Raw genomic sequence first — 25,570 nt, forward strand, 5'->3', positions numbered from 1 at the left:
CCACTCCTGAGCATATATCTGGACAAAACTATAATTCAAAAAGATACATGTACCCCTACGTTCATAGCAGCACTATTCACAATAGCCAAGACATGGAAACAACCTAAATGTCCATCAACAGATAAATGGATAAAAAAGATGTGGTACATATATACAGTGGAATACTACTCAGCCATAACAAAGAATGAAATAATGCCACTTGCAGCAACATGGATGCAACTAGAGATTATCATACTAAGTGAAGTAAGTCAGAAAGAGAAAGACAAATACCATATGGTATCACTTATATGTGGAATCTAAAGTATGACACGAACCCATCTATGAAACAATCATGGACATAGACAACAGACTCTGCCAAGGGGGAGGGGGGGTGTGGGAGGTTGGGGTGAGCAGATGTAAGCTTTTATGTATAGAATGGATAAACAACAAGGTCCTGCTGTATAGCACAGGGAACTATATTCCATATCCTATGATAAACCATAGTGGAAAAGAATATTTTTAAAAAGAATGTATATATATGTATAACTGAATCACTTTACTGTATAGCAGTAATTATCACATTGTCAATCAACTATACTTCAAAAAAAAAAAGATGTTATTATTGGGGGAAAAGTAGTAAAGGGTACACAAGGAGTTTTCTGGATTATTTTTTACTGCTTGTCAATCTACAATCATCTCAAAATAAAAGGTTACTCTGTAAAAGGTACACACACCATTGTTCCAGCCCCAGCCCCAGGGATTCTCATTTTATTGGTCTATGGTGGAGCCTGGGCACATGCAGTTTTTTGGAGTCTCCAGGTGAGTACAGTGGGCAGCAAGGGCAGAGAGCTGCTGTCGACTTTGGCTCCAGGGTAGATGGGGCTGGATGAGCCCTGATCAGGCCAACCTGCGGGTTGCTGTGTCCTCTTGGGTCTGGGGTGATCGGGCATTTTCTCCTCCCAGAGAGCAGAGGGGGGTCTAGACTCAATTCCACGTGGCCACTGATGACCCCGGGTCACTGTGTCTCCAGGACCTGGCAGACTCTCCGGGTTGGTGGGGCGGGAGGAGGATGCAGGGGCTGGGCTCAGACCAGGCCTGATTCCTGCGCCAGCCTGTAAAATAGGCCCCTCTGGGCCAGCAGCTGGGCCGGGCTGCCGCTCTCTGCCACCTGCCCCTCGTCCATGACCAGCACCCTGCAAGGGAGAGGGACACAACCAGCTCTTTGGATCCCAGCCCAGGGTCTTGGCTGCTCTGAATGCCCAGCGTGTCTGCTCTGAGCGAGTCTGGCCTTCCACGCGGCTTCCTGACCCTGACGGCCCAGTTGGAAGCATCTGCTGGGCATGTGTCTTCGGGTTTATCCTTCCCCTGTGGGCATCAGTCTTGCCACCTGTACAACGGGCACTTCATAATCTATTCCAGTGCCCTTCCAGCTCTAAACCCTGATGCTTTCCTCTGCCTGCAGGGGTACCCTGGGGGCCAGCTGCGTGAGGTGGGGTAGGAGGGCTTACCTGGCACAGTCCAGCACGGAGCGCAGGCGGTGGGCGATGAGTAGTACCGTGCACTGTGCAAACCAGCTCCCCAGGGCGGCCTGCATCTGGCGCTCCGTCCCTGGGTCCACAGCAGCCGTGGCCTCATCCAGGATGAGGATCTGGGTTTTCCGGAGAAGGGCACGTGCCAGACACAGGAGCTGCTTCTGGCCCAGGCTGGGAATGAGGGGGACAGGCCAGATGTTTGCACATCAGGACTGACCTGCAGGGGGTGCCCACAGATGTGTCCTCATGGCAGCTGCGGGAGTGGGGGATGTGTGCCTGTGGGTCCCTAGTCTACAGAGCTGGTAGGAATTCCCATCCTGCCATTTTTGAGCAGAGTGACATTAGGCAAGTCATTGAAACCCTCTGGGCCTCAGTTTCCCCATCTGTGCAATGGCTATCTCTGTTTCTATTCTATGGTCTTCACCATGTGCCAGACACATCCTATATGCTTATGTATATTAACTCATCTCATAAAGACCACAAAGGTAGGTATTATGTCAATAAGTCCTTCCTCACTGGGTTGTGAGGATAAGACAAATCATATAAAAGCCATGCATGTCACAGAGTAAGCCCTTCTTTTACTCCAGTTACAGATGAGGAAGTTGAGGGTCAAGGTCACACAGTCAGTGAGCCCCCAGAGCCTGGAGACTCAAGGGTGTTTGGGGCTGTTTCCTGCCATGTCCAGCTTCCTCTCAGAGTAAACCCTTTAGGGAACCAGGGCCTACTACGGCCATGTGGGTGTCAGGTGCCTGGGCTTTGCTCCAGACTCACCACTTATGGGCTGGGTGAGTTGGCAAATCTCAAGCCTCAGATTCCAACTCTGTGAAATGGGATTAGTGAAAGTGCAGCTTTGAGGATTAAAATGAATATTGAAATGAATATTTCTTACATGCCAGGCACTGTTTCAACAACTTTACACATAGCACTCATTTAATCCTTGCACAGATAGGCAGGTTCTAACTATTATTCCCATTTTACAGATAAGGAAACTGAGGCACTGAAGATTAAGTAACCTGCCCAAGATCCTACAACTATGTCTATGCTCCTGGCTACCAAGCCCTGCTGCCCCTCTAGTGCCATTACCACCCACGGTCCCTTACCCTAACATCTTCTGGGTCAGGTGGGTTTTAGAATCCAGAATGTCTTGACTTTTAAAAAGGCACACACCTGTACATCTATGTTCACAGCAGCACTATTCACAATAGCCAAAAGGTAGAAACAACCCAAGCGTCCATCAATGGATGAACGGATAAGAAAAATGTGGTCTATCCATACAATGGAATATTATTCAGCCTTAAAAATGGAGGAAATTCTGGCACATGTTACATCATGGATGAACATGGAGGACATTATGCTGTGTGAGATAAGCCAGTCACAAAAAGACAAATACTACAATATTCCACCTAAATGAAGTACCTAGAGAAACAAAGTGAAATGAGGGCTGGTGGGAGGGAAGAATAGAGAATTGTTGTTTAATGGCTACAGAGTTTAGGTTTCACAAAATGAAAAAGTTCTGGAGGTTTATTGCACAATGATGTGAATGTACTTAACACTATGGAATTGAACACTAAAAAATGGTTAAGATGATATGTGTATTTTACTACAATTTCTTAAAGCTTTTAAAGGCGTACACCCTATGTTACTTGACAACCCCAGTGAGCGTGGGGTTAGCGCCCAATATCAAACACAATATTTTTGCAGCAAAATAAATGCTGAGTGAGATAAATACAGACCAGAAGTAGCCTCGTGTCAGTAGAGGTTGAGTTTTGCCACCAAATAAATTTAGAAACAAATTTAGGAAAAAGAATATCTCTTGATATTCAGAGATTGTGTTGGAGTTTGGAATGGCTGATGAGGGATGGGATTTGTACTGTGATTAGGAATAGGATGGGGCTGATCATCCTATGTGGGGAGGTGACTTCCAGGGCATATTACCCTGGAAGGGGGGGAACTTGGCCACACCTGCCTCTCCCCCAGCACCTCACAGGGTCTGGCTGGGGTGCGGCGACCCTACCTCAGGTTGTCGCCTTGGTCGGCACACTCGTAGTGCAGCTGGCCGGGCAGGCTGGCCACCGCGGCTCTGAGCTGCACCGTCTCCAGGGCCGCCCAGATGGCTTCGTCCGAGTGCTCGTGTAGCATGTCGAGGTTCATTCGCAGAGAGCCGGGGAACAGGATGGGGTCCTGGCCGGGAGGGACAGTGGGTCAGAGCCGGGCCAGCCATGCCTCCCACCTCTCCCCCTCCCCCCACCTCTGCCCACCCCTCCCCAGGCCTCACCTGGGGGATGATGGTGATCCTGGACCGAAGTGTGTGCAGCCCCACTTGGGCGATGGGGACCCCGTCGATCCAGATCCCGCCCTCAGCCGCCTCTAGGAGCCGCAGCAGGCCCCCGGCCAGGGAGGACTTTCCTGCCCCTGTCCTGCCAACGATGCCCACCTGCCGGGGGATGGGGGAGTAAGGCCCATTCCGACCAGGCCTGGCCAGAAGAAGGCAGGCCATAGCCCACAGGGTTCCTGGGCATGTCTTTGCTGGATGTTTCCCCTGCACCCAAGACCCATCCATCTATCCATCATCCTTTGAGCATCCATCCTTCTATCTGTCCATCTGTCCACCTGTCCATATATCCATTCATCAATCCATCCAACCTTCTGTCTGTGCATTCTTCTCTATCTTCCCCTCATCCTGATACACCTCTCCCATCTTTTCATCCACTTCCCTACCCTTCCTTCTATTCCATCATCCTTCCCCTTCCTTCCATCCACACCCCCTCCATCATCCCTCATCTTCCCTTCCATCATTCTGTTTATGTCCCATCCTTCTATTAATCCCCCTTCCTTCTACCCATCCCTCCCTCACACTTCCTTCCATCCCCCTCCTTCCATCCATACTCTCATCCTTCCCTCTATCCTTCATCCTTCCTTCCACACACCATCCTTCCATCCATATTCCTATCCTGCCTTCCATCTCTCATCCTTTCTTCCACTCCATCCTATCCATCCATTCATCCTTCCATCCATGCCTCTTTCTTCTTTCCATCCAGCCCCCAATCCCAGCCATCCATCCTTCATCCTTCCATCTATCTGCCCATCTTTCTATCCATCCCCCATCCTTCCTTGACACTTGGTGGGGGTTCAACACTCTTTGTTTAATAAGTGAACGAAGCATGTGTGTCACCCATTGTATGACAGGCACTCTTTTAGGCACCAGGAATACAGAAATTAAGGAGTCCTTGCTCCAAAGGGCTCACCATCTGGTCTTGGAAATAGTGCACCTGAGTAAACTTAAATACAGTGTGATGAACAAGCACTCTCTATAATCAGGCTCTGGCCCTGCAGCAATGGAGGTAAGCATGGAGGTGCTGCTGTTCATGTTGCCTGGGATGGGGGTTGATGGGGTAATCAGAGAAGGCTTCATGGAGAAGGAGACACTTGAGTGGAATCTTGAAGGATGACTAGGAGTTCAGGGAGGGGGAAGATTCCAGGTGAACCACACCAACTGCTAGCCTGTAAGCTCCTCGAGGGCAGCACCATGTACCCACCTGGCCCAGAGGCTGCTGCTCCACAAGTGTTGGCTAAGCCCTGGCAGGGCAATGAATGAAGTGGAGAAAGGGCCTTGAATGCCAAGCTCAGGAGTTTGGGCTTTACCAGAAGGAAGCTGGGAGAGAGAGGAAAGTCTGGAGCAGGGAAATGACATGCTCAAATCAAGATCACAGGAGAATAGATTGGAGGGGTGAAACAGGAAGCTGAGGGCCTGGAGCAGTGGAGGGGAGGGCAGGGAGGAAGTGTCGCCAGGTGGGGAGGGCAGAGAAGGATTCAATGAAGCAGCCTGACTAATCATCTGTAAATGAGGTGATATTAGGGGTGTTGTCAGAGTGAAAATGCAAATAATAATGAATAAAAGCATTGGTGAGCACTTTTGTAGCATTTGCTATGTGCCAAGCACTGTTCCAGGCAGTTTCTATGTATTAACCCAGGTAAACTTCTCAACAACTCTATGAGGTTGACATTATTATTCCCATTTTACAGATGGGAAACTGAGACCAAGGCATGCAGTGACTTGTCCAAGGTCAGCCATGGCAAAGCAAGGAACTGAGCCCATGCAAACTGGATAAGTATGTGGAACATTCAGCACCTCACCCAGCACATAGTAGGTGTTCAACTAATGATAGAGAAAGAAGAAAGAAGTTGGGGTGATGCCTCCTCATCTGGGACACCAAGGTGGGTGGGTTTCACCAAGATGGAAGCAGGTTTGGGGAAGATGATAAGTTCCATTTAGGGTGTGGTGGGTCTGAAGACTGGGGGACCTGAGGTGAGGATGTGGAGCAGGCAGCTGGTGCTCAGGACCTGGACCCTGGGTGATGCCCAGCCTGGCCATGGCCATGAGGCCTCTCCAGCTGCCCTGTGGCCTGGCCACCACAAGGAGAAAGTTGTAGGTGAGCCGCTCACCTTCTCTCCTGCATGGATCTTGAAGGACACTCCCCGCACGGCCAGCGGGAGCTCGGGTCCGTATCTCAGCCCAAAGTCCCGGAACTCGATCTGCCCCCCACGAGGCCAGGGGGGCTGGGCTGCACAGGTGGCCGGCCTCCAGGGTGCCTAGGGCAGGAGGGGACACTGGGTCAGAGGAGCCTTTCTCCAGGCTTCTCACAAAAGGGCCTGCCTCTCTGGCCCTCAGTTTCCTCTTCTGTAAAGTGGGCTTATTTACTGCTATTTTACAGGGTTGTTATGGGGCATGGAATGCACCAAGGCTAAAAACAATATTTGGTATTGTGAAAATAAAAAAATAATGGTGTTGGCTACTCTTTATCTATTGTTGTTATTAGCCATTATTAATTTTCAAATAATATTCTCTCTTTCGCTAGTAGAGGTAGACACTCTCCTTTTTCTTAGTGAAAAGGGCAAGTCTGTGCAGTGGGGAGACCAGTGCTGCAATTGCTATTCCTGTGACCTTGAACAGGTCACTCCACTCCCTTGAGCCTTGGTTTCCCCATCTGTGAAATGGGGCTAATTAGAGTGGTGGACATGTATGGAGTGTTTGCGGTGTGCCAGACACTGTATGAAGTCCTTTATTGTGGGATGACCTCCTAGTACACCCAGCACTGTTATGTTGCTGCTATGTTTCTCTGCTGTTCCTGCTATTATGTTTCAGTAGTGCTATCGTGTTACTGTTGTGATGCTGTTATGTTTCTATAATGTTGCTATCAAGCTGCTGTTATGTTACTGTCATGTTGCTGTTACTCATGGTCCCCTGTCACTCAGAGTGCCCTGCCTTGCCATTCAGAGGAACCAGGATTTGACCTCGTCTCAGACCCTACCCTCTTAACCATTACTGCCACCTTGGCTGTGACCCCAGTCTACAGTGGTGGGGACTCTAAAGCCGGTGGCAGATGTCAACATGGGTCCACCATCCTCTGCTGTAAGTCCTGGATGGTGCCCACCCCCCCCCCCATCTCTTGCCCATCACCTCCTTGGGCGTCTGGGCGTAGTCCTTCAATCGTTCCACCGACACGATGCTGCTCTCCAGGTCTGTCCAGCTGCGAACAGCCCACTGCAGCGTCTGGGTCACCTGGTTCGAGAAGACACCTCAGGACAGCTTCAGCAAGGCCACCCCACAGGTGAGGCAAGGGCTGGGAGGCGGGACCCGGGGCAGACAAGGGGGCAGAATTTGGCTGTAGCCACAAGGATCCCTCTTTTCCTTTAGTTGAACTGGAGTATATGGACCAGAAAGGAGCCCTCAGACATCAGCTTATCCAACCCTTCTTGAAACAGGCAGGGAGACAGGACCAGAGAAGGTGTGTGGCCCTCTCAGGGACACCCAGCAGGATGCAGCCCAATGACGTCCATTCAGAGAGGTTTCCCTCCACTTAACACTGATTTCCCACTTGGAGCCACGCCAAGCTCCTCCCCAGGGCCTGCTCGCCTGCCTGCTCCAGCCCTGCCCCCACCCCTTCCCAACCTCATTTCCCTCCAGTTTTGTCCTCACACTCTCTCCAGCCACACCGCTTTCTTGTTGTTCCTCTAACACACCAGTCGCGCCCCTCCCGCCATCCCAGGGTCTTTCCTCCTGCTGTGCCCTCCACCAGGACTGCTCCTCCCCTTCCCCTCCCCTATTCCCCCACTTCCTTTAGGCCACAGATCTCAAGCCCCTTCTCAGAGAGGTCTTCTGGGCCATGCAAAAGAAAAGCACCCTCCCCCCAATCATGTTCCATCCTGTTACTTGCTTTATTCTTAAGCTTAGTTGCCTCAACAGTAAAATAAGGACAGTAATAGTACCCCTGGTGGGGTTGTGGGCAGGATTAAATGAGCTAATATTTATAAAGCTCTTAGAACAATGTCTCATTCATAATGAATGCTACTTACATATATGTATATATATATATTTTTTCCTTTACAGATGTCATAACCTGACATTAAATATTGTTATTAATAGTTAACAAAACGTTAACAATGCACTGGAAATGGACTCTGTCTACTTCATCTCAGTGAGTCTTTATAGTATCCGAAGTGAAGGGATTACTGCCCATTTTTCAGAGAAGGACACCGAGGCTCTGAGAGGGAAGAAGAGTTTCGCCCGAGGGCCAGCCCAGGCTCTTGCAGAGCCGTGTCTTCCTCACTGGTTGGTAGTTTGGACTCAGGTCCTTGAAGGTCCCACTGGCAGAGGTCTGTGTCCATTCTGCCCGCACCCCAGAGCCCAGGTTGGGGTGTCGGAAGTACCTGCAGGGCGGCCGAGACAGAGAAGCCCACGAGGCCGGGGCTGAGGTGGGCCTTGCTCAGGACTGCGCACAGGGCGGCCGCGAACACCAGCCCGTTCCCCACGAGCTCCAGGTTGGAAGCGAGCCACCTGCGAGGGGACAGGTAAGAGTGGGGTCAGTGGGGCCTCTCTGCGGTACCTGCCTCCCTGGGCACAAGGCCTGGACAGCGTGCCGGCTCGAGTGCCCATGGGGTCCCGGCAATGGTCTCCTCCACACTCAGGCCCCACCTGAGCTCGGAGGGGTGGGGGTGGGGGGGCCGACGCTGTCCTGTCTCACCTGCGCCCAGCTCAGGGCCTGGCACACAGTAGGTGCTCAAGTAAGCTCTGCCATGCTGCCACTCTTCTGTCCCCAGGCTATGCCAAGCCATGTCCCCCGTGTTCCCCCTGCCTGAATCCGACCTCCATCTTCACGTGGCCAACATCTTACCCTCACACAAGCCAGCTCAAGCACCACCTCCTCAGAGAGCCCTCAGGACGACTCCTCCCTTTTATCACTCTGTATAACTAAACTAGTTAATCAGTCCTTGACTGTCGGCCTCCATCAGCAGGCTCATGAGCTCCATGAGGGCAGCAACTTTGTCTTTTTTTAAATTAATTAATTAATTAATATTTCATTTTTGGCTGCGTTGGGTCTTCGTTGCTGTGCTCGGGCTTTCTCTAGTTGCAGCGAGTGGGTCCCACTCTTCATTGCGATGCTCGGGCTTCTCATTGCGGTGGCTTCTCTTGTTGCGGAGCACGGGCTCTAGGCACACGGGCTTCAGTAGTTGTGGCACGTGGGCTCAGTAGTTGTGGCTCGCGGGCTCTAGAGCACAGGCTCAGTAGTTGTGGCGCATGGGCTTAGTTGGTCCGCGGCATGTGGGATCTTCCCGGACCAGGGCTCGAACCTGTGTCCCCTGCACTGGCATGCAGATTCTTAACTACTGCGCCACCAGGGAAGTCCAGCAACTTTGTCTTGTTCATGGCTCTGTCCCCAGGACCCAGCATAGGACTGAGCATGTAGTAGGTTCTCAACAAATATATATTGAATGGATGAGGAAATTGAATTCCTACTTCTTTTTCCTTTTATTGAATTCCTACTTGACCATTCATTCATGCATTCATTCAGCAGATATGTATTCAGCACCTACTGTGTGCCATGCATGCTGGAGATGCTGGGGACACAGCTGCAAACCAAACAGATAAAAATCCTTGTCTTCAGGGAAATCTGGGCTTCACTGAATATGACACCTAATCCTCTTAACAACCCCACGATGGGAGGACTGTTGTCCCCATTTGACAGATGAGGACACCGAGACTCAGAAGGGTTAGGTACTTGCCCAAGTCCACACACATAACAAACGCCGGGATTTGAAGCCACATCTGCCTGACTGAGGGTCTGCCACTTCCTAGATGGCTGACCCTGGGGGAGTCCCTTCACTTCTCCGAACCCCAGTTTACCCATCTGTGGGATGAAGTAACGTCTGGCTCATTAGAGTTGCGAGGATTAAATGAGATACACCCACCATATATGGCGCAGAAATCATTGACCCTTCCACAAAGTAGGTGCTTCCTAAATGTTTGTAAGGTCCCTCCTGCCTAGGCTAGGACCCCAGGAAGGGGCAGGGCAGGTCACCCAGAAGGCATATGGCGTTGAGACACTGCCCACAGCTACAGGGCCTCATAGCCCCAGCTGGCTGGGGATCTGGGCAGAAAGAAGGAAGGAACTGACATTTATTGAATTCACACCTACTGTGTGCTTGACCCTCTCCACACTCTGGCACCAGACTGACTGGATTCAAATCCTCACTCCACCATGTATTTGCAGTGTGGCCCTGGGCAAGTTCCTAAATCTCTCTGTGCCTAAGATTCATCATCTATAAGAGTCTCTGCCTGGTGGAGTTGTTAATAGGATTAAATAAATTAATCCACAGAGGATGCTGAGCACTGTGCTGGGCATGTGGTAAGCACATTACAAGGATTAGCTATGAGTGTATTTGTTTAATCTCAGCAGCCACTCCATGAGTGCAAACTCACTTTGACAAATGAGGCTCAGAGAGGTTATGTGACTTGCCCAAGATCATCCAGCTAGTAAGTTGCAGAGCTGGGATTTGCACCTGTGTCTGTCTGTGCTCAAAGCTTGTGTTCTTATTCTTGCTTAGTACCGAAAGGAGGCTGAGGATGCTTATGTAGCTCCTTTGTCACCAAGGCAACAGAGGCTGGTCTAGTGGCCTGGCAACAGAGGCTTCTTCCCTTTTGCTGACACCTGTACTTCCTGCCCACCTGCTGTTGGGGATCCCTCAGGCCAAGTTCCATCTGCTCACAGTGTGAGCCATGTGCACCCGTGGGATCTAGGCTCTGCTTTACCCTTGACTCGCTGTGTGACCTTGAGCAGGCCACTTGACCTCTCTGACCACACAGTATGACCTTAGGTCTCATCCTCTGGGGACACAGATGGATTATAGGTTCTTCTCTGCCCCCTTCCTACCTGTCAGCCACCAGCCGCGGGAAACTGACTCTCTGGCTTTCATCCATGTGTGCGTCGTTCTGAGCCACAAAGCGGCCCTGGACCCGGAAGGCCCTGACCACTGCTCCGCCCTGGAACGTCTCGGCCACATGGGAACACACGGATGAGTACCTGGCTGATTCCAGGCGTCTGAGCTGGCACGAGCTGGCCACATACAGGCTCTGAAGTGGGACAGTGGGGAGCAGAGAGATTACAAACACAGAGAGACAGTTTGAGAAGCATTGACATTTACCAAACTATTCCTTTGGTCACAGTGATGAGCTCAGGGATGACACATGCCTCATGAAGGGCCAATCAGAATCTTCCCTGGGATGGATGTACGAATGCTGAGCTGGAGAAAAGGTTGCTTTGTGTTGGGGGTTGCTGAGGTGGGAGGCTGTGAGTACAGGGTTGCAAGGGGGCCATCAGACCTGCCCCCTGGAAAAGGAGTGTGTGCAAAATTAGGCCAAGCAGAGCTGAGCCAATGATTCTTAAATGTTAGCATGGATCAGAATTACCTGGAAGGTTCATTAAAACCCAGATTTCTGGGCCTCAGCTCCATAGTATCTGAGTCAGTAGGTCTTGAATGGGGCCTGAGAATATGCATTTCTAACTAGTTCCCAGGTGAAACTGATGCTGCTGGTCTGATACCACACTTCAAGAACCACTGAGGGAAGATATGGAAAGAGTGACAACGTCCTAGTGAGAGCTGACCCCCTGCACCCTGGGAGCATAAGCCATTAAATTCTGTTCTTGTGTTTAAGCTAATTTAAGTTGGTCTCTGGTTCTGGCAACTGAAAGAGTCGAGCCTAGTACAATGGTCTTTGAGAGCTTGCAGTGCCTTCTTGGTTTCAGATCACTGGAGAAGAGAAAGCTGATTTCAGCAACAGCAGCAGGATAAACTGTTAGATGTTAAGAACTTTGATGTGAACATTTGGGAGACAGAGATGAGAGTAAGTGTTAGAAACAGACTGTGGTGTCTCTGTCTCTGAGAATTCTTCTAGGGGCAGCTCCTAGATGTCCAGCTGGGCAGAACCTCTTACACTGAGTCCTGCCCAGGGACAGGGGACTGGTGGAGGTGACCTCGGCTGGCCCCAGGAGCCTCTCCAACCTCCCCTTACCTGAAACCCAGCATAGAGGAGCAGCAGCGGCAGGATGGCCACGACAGCCAGCGGGGTGGTCACCGTCACCACCAGGCCAACTTCCAGGAGTCCGAAGGCATACATCAGCAGAGACCGGACTTTGTCTGGGATGTCCACATCTACTATGTCTGTCTCTTTGGAGAAGCGGTTCAGCAGGTTCCCAATGGGCGTCCGCTCAAAGAAGCCAATAGGAGACTGTGCTACGTCCCACAGGAGCCCCCGGAAGAGCAGGCTGGATGCCCGGATCCCGCCTAGGAGCACTGTGGCCATGGAGGCAAAGAGCCCGATTGCTGGGGAGAGAGAAGGGGGTCAGGGCATAAGGGCTGGAGAACACCATCACCCTGTGGTGGCTATCTTATGAACTGGCCACCCTGATTTATCCTTTGATGGGACCACCATGCAGTGGGTTGAATAGTGTCTCCCCCCAAATTCATGTCCACCAGGAACCTCAGAATGTGACCTTATTTGGAAAGAGGGCCTTTGAAGATGTTATTAGTGAAAGAGCTTGAGGTGAAATCCTGGATTTAGGGCGGCTTCTAAATCCGATAACTAGTGTCCTTATAAGGAGAGGAGAGGACACACAGAGACACAGAGAAGAAGATGATGTGAAGACGGAGAGAGAGACTGGAGTGATACACCACAAGCCCAGGAATGCCAAGGATGGCTGGCAACCAGCAGAAGCTAGGAGAAAGGCATGGGACAGTTTCTCCTTCAGAGCCTCCAAGAGGGACCAATTTTTGCTGACACCTTGATTTTGGACTTCTGGCTTCAGAACTGTGAGAGAATTAAAATTTCTCTTGTTCTAAGCTACCAAGTTTGTGGTCATCCGTTTTATGGCAGCCCTAGGAAACTAATACACCCCCTTCCTCCCAATGCCAATCTGTGTGCTTGGAATGGAGCTAACTTCACTCTCTGTTTCTGGGGTGGGGCAAATTTCATCCCCAGCCAATCCGAACCACTGCAGTTGGTTCAGGGGTGAACACATGACCCAAGTCAGGCCAATGAGACCTGGGACTTTGCTGGGACTTTTGGGAAGAGGTACTCACTTTGTGGGATACTATGTTAGCACCAGGGGAAGTAGCCTGCCTGGGCAGGAAGCTATCATAGAGGAAGAAAATGAAGCTAATCTTCCAGCATTTGCTGGACCCCTGGATCCAGCCATACCTCAAGCTAGTTACCTATGGATTCCAGTCCCACAAGCCAATAAATTCTCTTGTTGCTTAAGCTAGTTTGAGACATATAGTTTTAAATAGTATGTTATACCTATATAGTTTGTAGCTATATTAACCTCAAATAGAGCAGACTTTAGAGTAAGCAAAGTTATCAGGGATAAAGAGGGGCATTACATAATGATAAAGGGGTCAGTTACTCAAGAAGACATAACAATCCTTAATGTGTATTGCCTAACAACAGGGCATCAAAATATGTGAGGCAAAAACTGATAGAACTGCAAGGAGAAATAAATGAATCCATTATCATAGTTGGAGGATAGAAACCTCCAGGATAGAGGTTAGAAACAGGATAGAAAGCCCAGAGATAAACCCATGCACATATGGTCACCTTATTTTTTATAAAGGAGGCAAGAATATACAATGGAGAAAAGACAGCCTCTTCAATAAGTGCTGCTGGGAAAACTGGACAGCTACATGTAAAAGAATGAAATTAGAATGCTCCCTAACACCATACACAAAAATAAACTCAAAATGGATTAAAGACCTAAGTGTAAGGCCAGACACTATCAAACTCTTAGAGGAAAACATAGGCAGAACACTCTATGACATAAATCACAGCAAGATCCTTTTTGACCCAGCTCCTAGAGAAATGGAAATAAAAACACAAATAAACAAATGGGACCTAATGAAACTTAAAAGCTTTTGCACAGCAAAGGAAACCATAAACAAGACCAAAAGACAACCCTCCGAATGGGAGAAAATATTTGCAAATGAAGCAACTGACAAAGGATTAATCTCCAAGATTTACAAGTAGCTCATGCAGCTCAATATCAAAAAAACAAACAACCCAATCCAAAAGTGGGCAGAAGACCTAAATAGACATTTCTCCAAAGAAGATATACAGATTGTCAACAGACACATGAAAGAATGCTCAACATCATTAATCATTAGAGAAATGCAAATCAAAACTACAATGAGGTATCATCTCACAACGGTCAGAATGGCCATCATCAAAAAATCTAGAAACAATAAATGCTGGAGAGGGTGTGGAGAAAAGGGAACCCTCTTGCACTGTTGGTGGGAATGTAAATTGATACAGCCACTATGGAGAACAGTATGGAGGTTCCTTAAAAAACTAAAAATAGAACTACCATACGACCCAGCAATCCCACTACTGGGCATATACCCTGAGAAAACCATAATTCAGAAAGAGTCATGTACCAAAATATTCATTGCAGCTCTGTTTACAATAGCCAGGACATGGAAGCAACCTAGGTGTCCATCATCGGATGAATGGATAAAGAAGATGTGGCACATATATACAATGGAATATTACTCAGCCATAAAAAGAAATGAAATGGAGGTATTTGTAATGAGGTGGATGGAGTTAAGAGTCTGTCATACAGAGTGAAGTAAGTCAGAAAGAGAAAAAGAAATACAGTATGCTAACACATATATATGGAATCTAAGGAAAAAAAAAAAAAGGGTCATGAAGAACCTAGAGGCAAGACAGGAATAAAGACACAGACCTACTAGAGAATGGACTTGAGGATATGGGGAGGGGGAGGGGGAGGGGTGAGATGTGACAGGGTGAGAGAGTGTCATGGACATATATACACTACCAAATGTAAAATAGATAGCTAGTGGGAAGCAGCCGCATAGCACAGGGAGATCAGCTCAGTGCTTTGTGACCACCTAGAGGGGTGGGATAGGGAGGGTGGGAGGGAGGGAGATGCAAGAGGGAAGAGATATGGGAACATATGTATATGTATAACTGATTCACTTTGTTATAAAGCAGAAACTAACACACCATTGTAAAGCAATTATACTTCAATAAAGATGTTTTAAAAAAAAAAGACATAAGGTTGGATTGGATTAAAAAAAAAAAGACAGCCTCTTCAATAAATGGTACTGGGAAAAGTGGACACTACATGCAGAAGAATCAAACTGGTACATGCAAAAGAATCAAACTGGACTACTTTCTCATACCATATACAAAAATAAATTCAAAATGGATTAAAGGCTAAAACATAAGACCTGAAACCATAAAACTTTTAGAAGAAAACAGGCAGTATGCTCTTTGACATTGGCCTTAGTAATATTTTTTTGGATATGTTCCCTCAGGCAAGAAAACAAAAGCAAAAATAAATAAATGGGACTACGTTAAACTAAAAGGCTTTTGCACAGTGATGTAAACTATCAAGAAAATGAAAAAAATCAGCCTACTGAATGGGAGAAGTTATTTGCAAATGATATATCTGATAAGGGGTTAATATCCAAAATATAAAAATAACTCATACAACTCAACATCAAAAAATCAACCCAATTAAAAAATGGGCAGAGGATCTGAATGGACATTTTTCCAAAGATGACATACAGATGGTCAACAGGTACATGAAAAGATACTCGACATCACTAGTCATCAGGGAAATGTAAATCAAACCACAATGAGATATCATCTCACACCTGTCAGAATGGCTATTATCAAAAAGACAACAAATAACAAGTGTTGGTGAGGACGTGGAGAAAAGAGAACCCTCGTGCACTGTTGGTGGGAATGTAAACTAAGGCAGCCACTATGGAAAACTCTATGGGGATTCCTCAAAAAATTAAAAATAGAACTACCATACAATCCAGCAATTCCACTTCTGGATATTTATCCAAAGAAAATGAAAACACTAATTTGAAAAGATATATGCACCCATATGTTCATTGCAGCACTATTTACAATAGCCAAGATATGGAAGAAACATAAGTGCCCACTGACAGATGAATGGATGTAGAAGAGGTGGTATATATACAATGTAATATTCCTCAGCCATAAAATAGAAATGAAATATTGCCATTTGTGACATGGGTGGACCTAGAAGGTGTTATGCTAAGTGAAATAAGTCAGAGAAACACAAATACTGTATAATTTCACTTATACGTAGAATCTAAAAAACAAATGAACAAGCATAACTAAACAGAAACAGAGTCATAGATACAGAGAAAAAACATATGGTTGCCAGAGGGGAGGAGCAAAATAGGTGAGGGAGACTAAAAGGTACAAATTTCCATTTGCAAAATAAATGGGTCAGATGTATGAAATATATAGTGTGGGGGAATATAGTGAATAATTATATAATATCTTTTCATGGTGACAGATCGTAACTAGACTTAGGTGGTCATCATCTTGAAATGTAGAGAAATATCAAATTGCTATGTTGTGTAACAGGAACTAACATTGTGTTGTATGTCAATTATACTTCAAAAACAAACAAACTCATAGATCAGATTTGTGATTACCAGAGGCGGGGGAATGGGGCGAGGGGGAACTGGCTGAAGGCTGTCAAAAGGTACAAACTTGCAGTTATAAGATAACTAAGCACTAGGGGTGTAATGCATAACATGATAAATATAATAAACACTGCTGTGTGTTATGTATGAAAGTTGTTAAGAGAGTAAATCCTAAGAGTTCTCATCACAAGGAAATGTTTTTTCTATTTCTTTAATTTTGTATTTATATGAGATGATGGATGTTCACTAAACTCACTGTGGTCATCATTTCATGATGTATGTAAGCCAAATCATTATGCTCCACATCTTAAACTTACACAGTGCTGTAAGTCAACTATATCAACAAAACTGGGAAAAAATATTATGGTATAGAACTCAGGAAAAAAAGACTCTGTGGTATTGGTGAAAGAATAGACAACTAGATCAATGAAACGGAGATGAATAGGTGGAGTACAGAGAATTTTAGGGCAGTGAAACTATTCTGTATGATACTGTAACAGTGGATATATGTCATTATACATTTGTCCATCTCATGGAATGTACACCACCAAGAGTGAACCCTGATGAAAACTGCAGACTTTGGCTAACTAGGATGTGTGGATATAGATTCATTTGTAACAAAGGCACCTCTCTGGTGGGGGGATGTTGGTAATGACGGAGGTTATAGATGAGTGGGGAAATCTCTGTACCTTCTGCTCAATTTTGCTGTGAATGTAAAACTGCTCTAAAAAAACAAATCTATTTTTTAAAAAGGAAGAGAAGATGGGAGGAGATGATGGTGGGGATGTGATGCAGGGCTCTACCTCCTCTGGGGGATGGGGGTGGGGCAGTGGCAGCAGCGTGGGATTGGGGTGGGGTGCTGGAAGTCACCAGCAGTCAGACCTTGGGGCTGTCCTCAGCTTGGGAGAGGGGCAGAGTCCAGCAGACCTGCTGCCCCACCTAAGTGCTCAGCTGCACCAGCATCTGGAGGCCAAGATTCTGCCTTTGCTGATGAGGCTGGGAGAGACTCTGAGGCTTCTGTAAAAGTAGGGATGTGCCCTGTCCCCCACTTCCCCAGCCCCATCTTAAGGATGCAGGTCTGTGTTTGGACCCAGGACATTTGCACAGATGTTCAGGAAGGACAGGGTGAGCCAGGGAGGTATGGGCGAGGGAGCCCTGAGAAACCCTCGGGTGCAGCTGGAGGATGGAGAGTGAGGAAGGCTGGCAGGGGTACCTTGGAGGCAGCCCAGGAGCCCAAAGACCCAGCCCCGCAAGGCTGCGTGAGTCTGCCGTCCGTCCACGGTGGGGTCGTCTGCCCACAGGCTCAGCCAGTAGCCACGGCAGAAGGAGGCCACTTGCTGGCAGAGGAAGAGGAAAAGTGCGTGGAGGCAGAGTGGGGTGCCCACAGCTCGTAGGTAGGTCAGGTACATGGTAGCCTTCACCTGTAGCACACGTAGGAGAGATGGGGGCAGAGAGACACCCCAGGGGGAGAGAGGAAAGGCCAGGTGGGGCTCCCAAAACTTGCCAGTGGGGCAGATGGAACCACCATGCAGTACCTCCCACCTGGAGCATCCTCTCCCCTCCAGGCCCGCCCAGCCTCAGGACCCCCTTCCTCTATGGCTCCCAGATGGCAGTGGGAGCCTTAAAGGGGACAGGCTGTGGCACTTTCTGAGTTTGGAGTGATTTATTGAACACCTACTATGGGACAAGCATGTGTCTCCATCCTCATCATAATTCCCACCTGACAGATAGGGAAACTGAGGCACAGAGAGGTTAAGCCACTTGTTTAAAGTCTGGTTCCTACAAATCTGAAATTCTCCATGCAGCTGCAGCCAGAGTAAACTTTTGAAAACATCCACTTGCTGTTGAAAACATCTTATTGTTGCTAACCTGCCCTGGACTTTCTCTTGCTCTGAGAAGAAATTCTAAACCTCTTGTACACTCTTTCACCTTACCTTCTACGCACTATCCGCTGGTATCATGGGATCCCTTTCTTTTCTCTGGCACCCTAAGCTCCTTCTCACATCAGAGTCTCTGCCCCTGATGTTCTCTCTGCCTGGAATGCTCCTCCCCCTGCTCTTTCCATGGCTACTTCCTTCGCATCCTTCAGGGATGTCAAATGTCACTCCTCAGAGCATCCTATCCAAGCAGGTCCCTGATCCTTGGTCGGTCCCTGTCTCATCACTTTCTTTATTTTGTTTATAGCATTTATCACTACCTGATATCACCTTGCTTATTAGCATATTTGTTTTCTGACTCACTCCCCTGCCCCCCACCACTAGCCTGCAAGCTCCACCAAGGCAGAAACTTTGTCTGGCACACAGTGGGGGTTCTGTAAATGTCTTCTGGATGGATGAGTAGGTGGATGGTTGAGTGGGCGAATGGGTGAGTAAATGGGTAGATGGGTGGGTGGATGAATAAATGAGTGGGTCTGTAGGAGGGTGGGTGGATAAATGAGTGGATGGATGGTTGGATGGATGGATGGCAGGGTGGCAGATGGGTGGATGGTTGGGTGAGATGGATAGAAGAGTGAGTAGATGGGTAGGTGGATGGATGGGTGAGTGGGATGGATGGGTGAATAGGTGGAAAGGTAAATGGATGGATGAATGAAGGAGTAGGTAGGTGGGTGAATGGGTGGGGGATGGGTGGACAAAGCAGCATAGGAGAGAAGAAGTAGTACAAGTTTCAGATTCAGACTGTCCTAGGTTTGAGTCCCAAGTTGGTCACTTGCTAGCTGTGAGAACACAAACAAATGTCTAAACTCTTTAAGAACCCAGTTTCTTCATCTCTAAAATGGAGCTATCACCATCTGATTTTAGGGTGGTTGTGGGTATTAAGAAGTATGAAGTATCTAGAATCTTACGTGGCACATAGTAGGTGTTCAATAAAGGTGAGTCGTCCCCCCAGCCCCATCCCCCCACCCCAGTGCTGTATCTCTTGGGAGGTCCTGAGTTCCCGGGGGCAGCAGTGGCAGTGGATGTGGAGGGGGGGAGGGAGCAGCGGGTGGTTACCCTGCCATATTGCATGCTGTCCTCTCCTTTTGGCTGTCCTGCCCCCTCAGGATCATCTAGGGGAACCGCTGTCTGGGCCTCTGAAGTGGCGCTGTCCTTCTCAGGGACTAACTTCATGGACCTGTCATTTAGAGGAAATGAGGACAAATCAGTGTCTCTCTTCGTGGGGTGTATATGCCTAACCCTCATGGCCACTGGAAGCCACTGAGCCACTCACTCTCTCATTCATTCATTCAACTAATGTACTGAGCACCAACTAGGTGCCATGCCCCTGTCCTCCCTCTGTGGTGCCCAGCTAGATGCCACCTATCACCCCAGAGTCAGGCAAGCCTGTTCTTCCGATGCCATCTCACTGAATGAACTTATTTGCCAACTTTGGAACTTGGTTTTCATTTTGGTCTAAGCTTTGCTGCAATCATTTTGCACCTGCTGTTTATTCTCAGATTTGTCAGTCCAGGTTTGCAGGAAGTCAACTTTGCACAATTCAGATGCTGAAGACTTTTTGAATGTTCCTTTTATCTGTGGCTGAGTAGGCTGACAACCTTAATGTGAATTACCATCTGCTAACTGTGAAACCATGGGCAGCTGACAATCCCTCTGTGCCTCAGTTTCCTCAGGTGTAAAATGGGGATAATCTATGTCTCTCTGTCTGCCTATCTATCTATCCATAAATCAATCTATTTATTCACCTATCCATCTTTGTGATATTGTGATTTATGTTAAGAAATATATATTTGGTCTTTGACCCCATCCCTGGCACAGAGTTCCTAAAACCCTTGTAAATTCCTAAGTGATAAGAGCCCTAGGAGCATCTTTTGTTCTACTGAGGTGACTCTGGGTGGGCTCCTGGATGGCTCCTGGTTGGGGGCTGGTCACCAGAAAGACTAAGCCATGATTAGAAGCTTGGAATCTGCAGCCCCAGCCCTCATTCTCCAGAGAGGGAAGAGGGGTTGGAAATGGAGTTAATAATGGATCATGCCCACACGAGGAAGCCTCCATAAAACCCCAACAGTATGGGATTTGGGGTGCTTCCAGGTTAGTGGACACATCCACATACCCAGAGGTTGATACACCAAGCTCCACGGGGACAGAAGCTCCTGCATGTGGGACCCTCCCAGACCTCGTCCTGTGAGTCTCTTCATCTGGCTGTTCTGTCTCCTTTGTCACATCCTTTAATAAACTACTAAATGTACGTGTTTCCCTGAGTTCTGTGAGCTGTTCTAGCAAATTACTTGAACTCGAGGAGGGGGTGATGCAAACCCCCAATTTGTCCCCAAGTAGGACAGAAGTTGTGGGAACCCTGGAGACCTACTACTTGCAATTGGCATCTGAAGTGGGGGGAGCAGACTTGAGGGACTGAGCCCTTAACCTGTGGGATCTGACATCTCCAGGTAGACAGTGTCAGAACTGAGTTGTGGAGAATTGCTTGGTGTGAAGGTTTGCGGGGGGGCAGGGGGCACCCATCTGGTGTCAGAGTGAATGTTGTAGTTGTGTGAGAGTAATGGAGAGAAAGAGGGAAGACTAGCAGGTTTTTCCAATACAATATTTATCTACCTACATCTATCTGTCTATGAACTCTACCTATCATCTATCTATCTATCTATGTATTCATCCATTCATCATCTATCTGTTTGTCTATCTGTCACCCTATTTGTCTACCTACCTACTTACCTCTCTACCTATTATCTACCTATCTGGTCTTACTTAGGATACTGTGCACTGTGAAGACGGCGGGCCGGTCCAGTACGTGGCCCAGGAGTACTCTGGCTGGCTAGCTGGGATGGGAGGAACTGGGGCCCAACCTCAGGGACCGAGGGCCCTCCAGCTCCGCCTGTAGTTCCCTAACAAGCTGGCACTTAAGCTCACACTCTCTGGCTCCCAGTGGTCTGTTGTTCTGTTTCACAAGGTCACTTTCCATAAAAAGGGAGAGCACAGGAGTCCAGCTATGGCCTGGCTAAAGGGGGCTTGAGAAAAGGGGAGAGCAGGCCTCCTCCTGGTGACCCCCACCAGCACCAAGTGATGCTGATGTCCTTCAAAGCATGAATGACAGGGCCTGGCACGGACATTAACAACTATGGCGTGGATCCTTCTTTGGAGCTGGCCCTGCCCCACTCCAGCCATGAGACAACTCTGACAAACTTTAGGGGATTCATCACATCTGAGGAAACTGGTCATCCTGTGAACAGAACGTGTGGGGACTTAATCATTGTGGCTAATTGATTGTCAAATAGTCTCTGGTGAGTTATCCCACAGCTGAGCCCCATGGTGGGCTTAAGCAGATGTTCAGTCCAGAATGGTTGTGGCCGCCCCCTACCTGCCTGAGATGCAGGTGGTAACACAGCCGCCTTGCTTCAGCCTCAGCTTTTGTGCCCTCCCCAAGCCCTGCACCAGAGCAAACTCACCTCTCTGGTCCACCCTCGGGCCTCGCACCTCCAGCAGAGCCTCTGCGGTCCTTGGCACTGGCCGGGGGCTCTGCTTCTGCAAGGTCAAGGGAGCCATGTCACTCGATGGGGGTCGGTACCTTGGGGTCCGGATGCCAGTTTTGACACCCACTGGCTGTGCAGCCTTCACTCGCTGAGCATCCATTTTCTCTGATCTGGCTCCTTCTCCCTCTCTCTATCCTCTCTGGGTTCTTCCAGGAACATTATTCATTCATTCACTTATTCACTTGGCAGATATAATCAAGCATCTGCTATTAACTTGGGGCTGGGAAACAGCAGTAAACACTGCACATAGTCCAACAGCTCGGGTCTCCCCAATACCCTTGCATAAGCAATTCATTGTGTCTGCAATGTTCTTTTCCAGGTAGCTCTCACCCAACCTCAGGTGTCATCTCCCCCAGGGAAGGACCCTCCTGCCCACCATCCCCCAAGCCGGGAGGGTTCCATCTTCAAGCACCAGGAGGTTGACACCGTGAACCAACACTTAGGGTTTTTACCAGGGTGAGCCAGGGCTCAACAGAGGAGGCAGAGCCTGGGGCGGGGGACCTGGCTATGAAACCCCCTCTGTCATGCAGGGGCAGCACACAGCCTGCAGTTGGAGGTTCAAAGCCCAACACTGCCACTTATGAGCCAGGTAGACTTGGACAAGTTCCTTAATTTCTGGGCCTCAGTCCTCATCTATAAAATGGAGCTAAGTACAGTACTGACCTCATAGGGGCTAAGTGGTGATTAAATGAGTGAATGGAGGGGCCCCTGGCTGTTCTTTATCACTCACTGTGGCTGCGCTTGGATCACTGACTTCACTTCCAGAACACTGTCATTTTTCCAGTGGGCACCGTGTTCTCTGGATTAGTAGAAGCCCTAGCTGGCATGTTGGGGGCCTCTGGCCTCAAGGCACCAAATGACCTCTTTGCTCAGTCTCTGTAGCAGTTTCAAGCACAGACCCTGGAGTTGAACACACCCAAGTTCTAATCTGGTGACCTCGGGCAAATTATTTAACTCTCTTTGGCCTGAGTTGCTCATCTGAAAAGTGGCAGTCATAATTGCAGGTGTCTCCCAGGGGTGTTGTGGAGACCAAATGAGACAATGCATGTTTACAGAAGCACTTAGTATAGCCCCTGGCTCATAGAAGGTGCCACTGGCTCTTACTGGGGGACGGGTGGCCTTGTGGGAGAGGCATCTGCCTCCAGGCCTGGGACTGCAGGGAGGGTGTGGCCAGAGTGCTCCACTCTGGCCAGTGGGATCTGTGGAACCTTCTCCCCAAGGGTGGCAGAAGCCAGGCACAGAGAACCAGCAAAGCCCAGCCAGTACCTCCTTCTCCTCCATCTCCTGGCTGTCTGGCTCCATCCAGAAGGCCCGCCAGGGTCCCCTTCCTGTGCAGAAGCTCCTGAAAGGAACCCATTTCTGCAATGGCCCCATCTTCCAGCACCACGATCCAATCAGCCTGGGGCAGGACGTGGAGCGCATGGGTGACGAGAATCCGTGTCTGGGCAGGAAGGGATGCAATTTACACTCGTGCGCTTGACCACTGTTCCAGAGCTGGGGGAATGGGCCGGGAGTGTCCTGGGGCTCAGAGTGGGGAAAGCTCTCCTTCTTGTGCTCCTGCCCTTTTTCTCAAAAATAGCATGTCCCAACAGTGAAATAAAGGGACTCCTTCAACCTGTCTCGAAACCAGAAGACACGGAGTTCAACTGAACCTGGCCAATGACCTGAGGCAGAGCTGTGGTAGTTTAACCACAGACCCAGAAGCAAGAAATGACTGCTCGGACTTCCCTGGTGGCGCAGTGGTTAAGAATCCGCCTGCCAATGCAGGGGACATGGGTTTGATCCCTGGTCTGGGAAGATCCCACATGCCACGGAGCAACAAAGCCCATGTGCCACAACTACTGAGCCTGCACTCTAGGACCCATGTGCCATAACTACTGAAGCCTGTGCACCTAGAGCCTGTGCTCCGCAACAAGAGAAGCCACCACAATGAGAAGCCCGTGCACCGCAACGAAGAGTAGCCCCTGCTCACTGCAACTAGAGAAAGCCCGTGCAGCCACTGCAGTGGATCTGTGAGCCACTGACATTTGGGGGTTGTTATGCAGCACTGTCACAGCAAAAGCTGACCATTACAAAGAGGACCATTGGATTCATGGAGGATGGTGGTGAGCAGACTTGGGTTAGGACTTTCTCTGCCTTTGCTTTATGCCCTCTGAGACATTTTCCCAAACTTACCGTTCCCTGGAGCAGCCCATCAGGCCCGATGACCTGGTTGAAGACATGCTGGCCGACATGGGCATCCAGGGCTGCCAGGGGGTCATCCAGCAGGTACACAGCAGCCTTCCTGTACACAGCCCGGGCCAGGCTCAGCCGCTGCTTCTGGCCCCCAGAGAGATTCATGCCCTGTGGCCACAAGAGAGAGACAGGGACCTGCATCTACGCCTGCTGGGTGAAGCCGGTGTGACGGGGGCCAGGTCTGCTCATCAGAGTGAGCTATGGCTCATGGTGCCTGTCCTCTAGGGCCACCTCCAGCTTGAAACACTTGCTCTCAAGCCAACATCCCCCCAGCTTTCACCCTGCCTGGCTTCTCCCCTTTCTAGACAAGCTTCCTGCACTCACTGCTCCCTCCACTGGAGTCTGGCTTCTGTTCCCATTTCTCCACTGATACAGCCTTCCTCAAGGACACTGGTCACTCCCCTGTTGCCTAATCCAGCGGTAGCTTTTCAGTCCTTATGTTCTTATTTTCTTTCTTTTTCTCTTTCTTTCTTTCTTCCTTTCTTTCTTTCTTTCTTTCTTCCTTCCTTCCTTTCTTTCTTTCTTTCTTTCATTCCCTTCCTCTCTTCCTTCCTTTTGTTCTTTCATTTATTCATTCATTCCACTCATATTTACTGCATGGCTATTATGTACCCAGCAGTGTTCTAGGCTCTGGGGAAACAGCAATGAATCCCTGCTTTCATGGATCCTTCACTCTAATGAGGGTGGGGTGGGAGAGAGATAATCAATAAACAAACACATAAAATGTTATCACCTGTCAGATGGTGTTATACACCATGAAGAATAATAGAGCAGGGGAAGGGTGTAGGGTGTACTGGCATGAGCAGGGTTGCTGTGCTGGGTAAGGTGGTCAGGGAAAGCCACTCTCCACTCAGAGACTTGATGGGATGAACCATGTGAACTCCTGAGAAACAGCTTTACAAGCAGACAGAACAGCAGGTGCAAAGGCCCTGAGGTAGGAGCATACTTTGGGCGTTCGAGGAACATCGTGGAGATCCATGTGGCTGGAGAGAAGCAGGAAAAAGGGAGCATGATGGGAGATGAAGTCGGAGATAACTGGGGTCAGATCGTGGGGGCACACCTCGTCAGTGATGGTCAGCACTGTGGCTATGACTCTGAGGGGATGGGGAGACCTGGAGGGTTCTGAGCAGACAAAGGACATGAACTGACAGGTCTGAACAGAATCCCTTTGGCTGCTGCACTGGGATTAGCCTATTAGGGGTGAGGACAGAAACAAGGAGGGCAGCCAGGGGCTCCTGCAGCAATGTGGGGAGAGCTGATGTGGGGACCGGAACATTCTGGATCTGCCTCAAAGGTGGATCCAACAGGATTTGCTGATGAATTAGATGTGGGTGTAAGAAAAAGAGAGGAATCGAGGAGGACACCAAGGTTGTGGATCTGAGCTCTGGAAGGACGGAGCTTCCATCACCCAGGATGGGGCGAGCTTCGGGGGAGGAGGTAACGGGAAATCACATTTGGTTTAGGATGTGACACAGCTGGACAGACGTAGCTGGCAGCAGGCACCCCCCTCCTTCTGAATCCCCCTTCC

At 49.0% G+C, this 25,570-nt stretch overlaps 1 protein-coding gene across 4 annotated transcripts in view; it reads right to left on the bottom strand.

Annotated features, from left to right (window-relative positions):
- Positions 1-611: 611 nt before the first annotated feature.
- Positions 612-25,570, bottom strand: part of ABCC6 (ATP binding cassette subfamily C member 6) — a 61,697-nt gene continuing 36,738 nt past the window's right edge. For all 4 annotated transcript variants that reach the window (XM_061208777.1, XM_061208776.1, XM_061208775.1 and 1 more), the window contains 14 exons: positions 23,983-24,150; positions 23,074-23,248; positions 21,724-21,799; positions 19,322-19,442; positions 17,545-17,752; positions 11,860-12,170; positions 10,721-10,920; positions 8,220-8,346; positions 6,970-7,071; positions 5,955-6,101; positions 3,787-3,945; positions 3,526-3,692; positions 1,488-1,682; positions 612-1,172 (listed from right to left, as the gene is read on the bottom strand). In XM_061208777.1, the coding sequence (XP_061064760.1) occupies positions 1,064-1,172; positions 1,488-1,682; positions 3,526-3,692; positions 3,787-3,945; positions 5,955-6,101; positions 6,970-7,071; positions 8,220-8,346; positions 10,721-10,920; positions 11,860-12,170; positions 17,545-17,752; positions 19,322-19,442; positions 21,724-21,799; positions 23,074-23,248; positions 23,983-24,150 (2,265 nt within the window). In that variant the 3' untranslated portion in view covers positions 612-1,063. The remainder of the gene's footprint in view (positions 1,173-1,487; positions 1,683-3,525; positions 3,693-3,786; positions 3,946-5,954; positions 6,102-6,969; positions 7,072-8,219; positions 8,347-10,720; positions 10,921-11,859; positions 12,171-17,544; positions 17,753-19,321; positions 19,443-21,723; positions 21,800-23,073; positions 23,249-23,982; positions 24,151-25,570) is intronic.

The sequence above is a fragment of the Eubalaena glacialis genome, chromosome 13, assembly GCF_028564815.1.
Source record: "Eubalaena glacialis isolate mEubGla1 chromosome 13, mEubGla1.1.hap2.+ XY, whole genome shotgun sequence".
NCBI lineage: Eukaryota > Metazoa > Chordata > Mammalia > Artiodactyla > Balaenidae > Eubalaena > Eubalaena glacialis.